At 61.4% G+C, this 1,738-nt stretch overlaps 1 protein-coding gene across 1 annotated transcript; it reads left to right on the forward strand.

Annotated features, from left to right (window-relative positions):
* Nucleotides 1–677: 677 nt before the first annotated feature.
* Nucleotides 678–1,682, forward strand: NPBWR2 (neuropeptides B and W receptor 2). Its single transcript, XM_008059772.1, has one exon. It carries the CDS (start codon nucleotides 678–680, stop codon nucleotides 1,680–1,682), a length of 1,005 nt encoding a protein of 334 aa, XP_008057963.1.
* Nucleotides 1,683–1,738: the final 56 nt, after the last annotated feature.

A 1,738-nucleotide genomic window follows, 5' to 3' on the forward strand; every position in this document is an offset into this window, starting at 1 on the left:
AGACTGGGAGCTCCTGGACCCAGCCTGTCTGTGGAACCTACACCTCCCGCTTCACCCCCGGTCTCAGGGGCCAACCACTACCAAGAGCACTCCAAGGCCACCAACTTCTATCCTCGAAGTACCAGAAGGGTCCGTGGCTGTAACAGTAGGTGGCCCAGTGGGGTCTGCAGTGTCTCTAGGGAGGGCCTAGCAAGGGGCAGGCACAGGGATTTCTGGAGGAAGGCACTTCAGGTTAAAGGGGCAGAGGTGTATCTGGGAGGGGGTTTTTGAAAAGACTGCATGGATACTACTTAGACTGTGCATGGGGTTTGCCAGGGTGGGGTGGGGTGGGGAGCAGTTCCAGTCTCCTCTCCCCTGGTCAGCAGCTGTTCTCTTTGGGAGGAGGGAAATGACCTGCTGGAAGGGCTGCCCAGAGGAAGGCTGGGGGAGGACCCCCTCCACCTGCCTGGGCTCCCTCTGGCCCCAGGACCAGTTAGACGGTGCCCCTGCATGTCCTTGACCTGGCAAAGTGGCTGCAACCTCTGCTAGAGAGCTTGGGGCGGCTGCTGATGGCCAGATCCCAGAGTTTCTGATTGTTTCTATCCCAGAATCGTGCCCGAGGAGGCCCCTGCCAGAAGCCCAACTCTGAGGCACCCCCACTCACCCAGGGCACAAGCTGTCAGCCATCCCACCACTTGATGCAGGCCGCTGGGCACCCAGAGCCCCTCAACAGCTCTTCCTTCCCCTCTGTGATGGGCGCCACCCTCTCTCAGGACAATGGCACCAGAACCAATGCCACCATCCCTGAACCACTGGCGGTCTTGTATGTGCTCCTGCCAACCGTGTACTCTGTGATCTGCGCTGTAGGACTGGCTGGCAACACGGCCGTCATCTGTGTGATTTTGAGGGCACCCAAGATGCAGACAGTGACCAATGTGTTCATCCTGAACCTGGCCGTCGCCGACGGGCTCTTTACGCTGGTGCTGCCTATCAGCATCGCCGAGCACCTGCTACAGCGCTGGCCCTTTGGGGAGCTGCCCTGCAAGCTGGTGCTGGCCATCGACCACTGCAACATCTTCTCCAGCGTCTACTTCCTGGCCGTCATGAGCGTGGACCGCTACCTGGTGGTGCTGGCCACTGTGCGGTCCCGCCGCGCGCCCTGGCGCACTCCCCGGGTGGCCAAGGTCGCCAGCCTGTGTGTCTGGCTGGGCGTCATGGTCCTGGTTATGCCCTTCTTTGCCTTCGCTGGTGTCTACCACAATGACCTGCAGGTCCCTAGCTGTGGGCTGAGCTTCCCGCAGCCGGAGAGGGCCTGGGTCAAGGCCAGCCGCATCTACACACTGGTCCTGGGCTTCGCAGTGCCCGTGTGCACCATATGTGTGCTCTACACGGACCTGCTGCGCAGGCTGCGGGCCGTGCGACTCCACTCCAGTGCCAAGGCTCTGGGCAAGGCCAGGCGGAAGGTCACCATCCTGGTCCTTGTTGTTCTGGCCGTGTGCCTCCTCTGCTGGACACCCTTTCACCTGGCCTCCGTAGTGGCCCTGACCACAGACCTGCCCCAGACGCCATTGGTCATCAGCGCATCCTACGTCATCACCAGCCTCAGCTATGCCAACTCATGCCTCAACCCCTTCCTCTATGCCTTCCTGGACGACAGCTTCCGCAAGAACTTCCGAGCCATGCTTGTGTGCCAAGGGGCCTGAGCACTCCCCACCCACCTCTTCACCCCACCCTCACATACCCCTTTACCCTCAGCCCC

This window comes from Carlito syrichta, unplaced genomic scaffold (assembly GCF_000164805.1).
Source record: "Carlito syrichta isolate Samal-C Ts95f unplaced genomic scaffold, Tarsius_syrichta-2.0.1 Scaffold304348, whole genome shotgun sequence".
Taxonomy (NCBI): domain Eukaryota; kingdom Metazoa; phylum Chordata; class Mammalia; order Primates; family Tarsiidae; genus Carlito; species Carlito syrichta.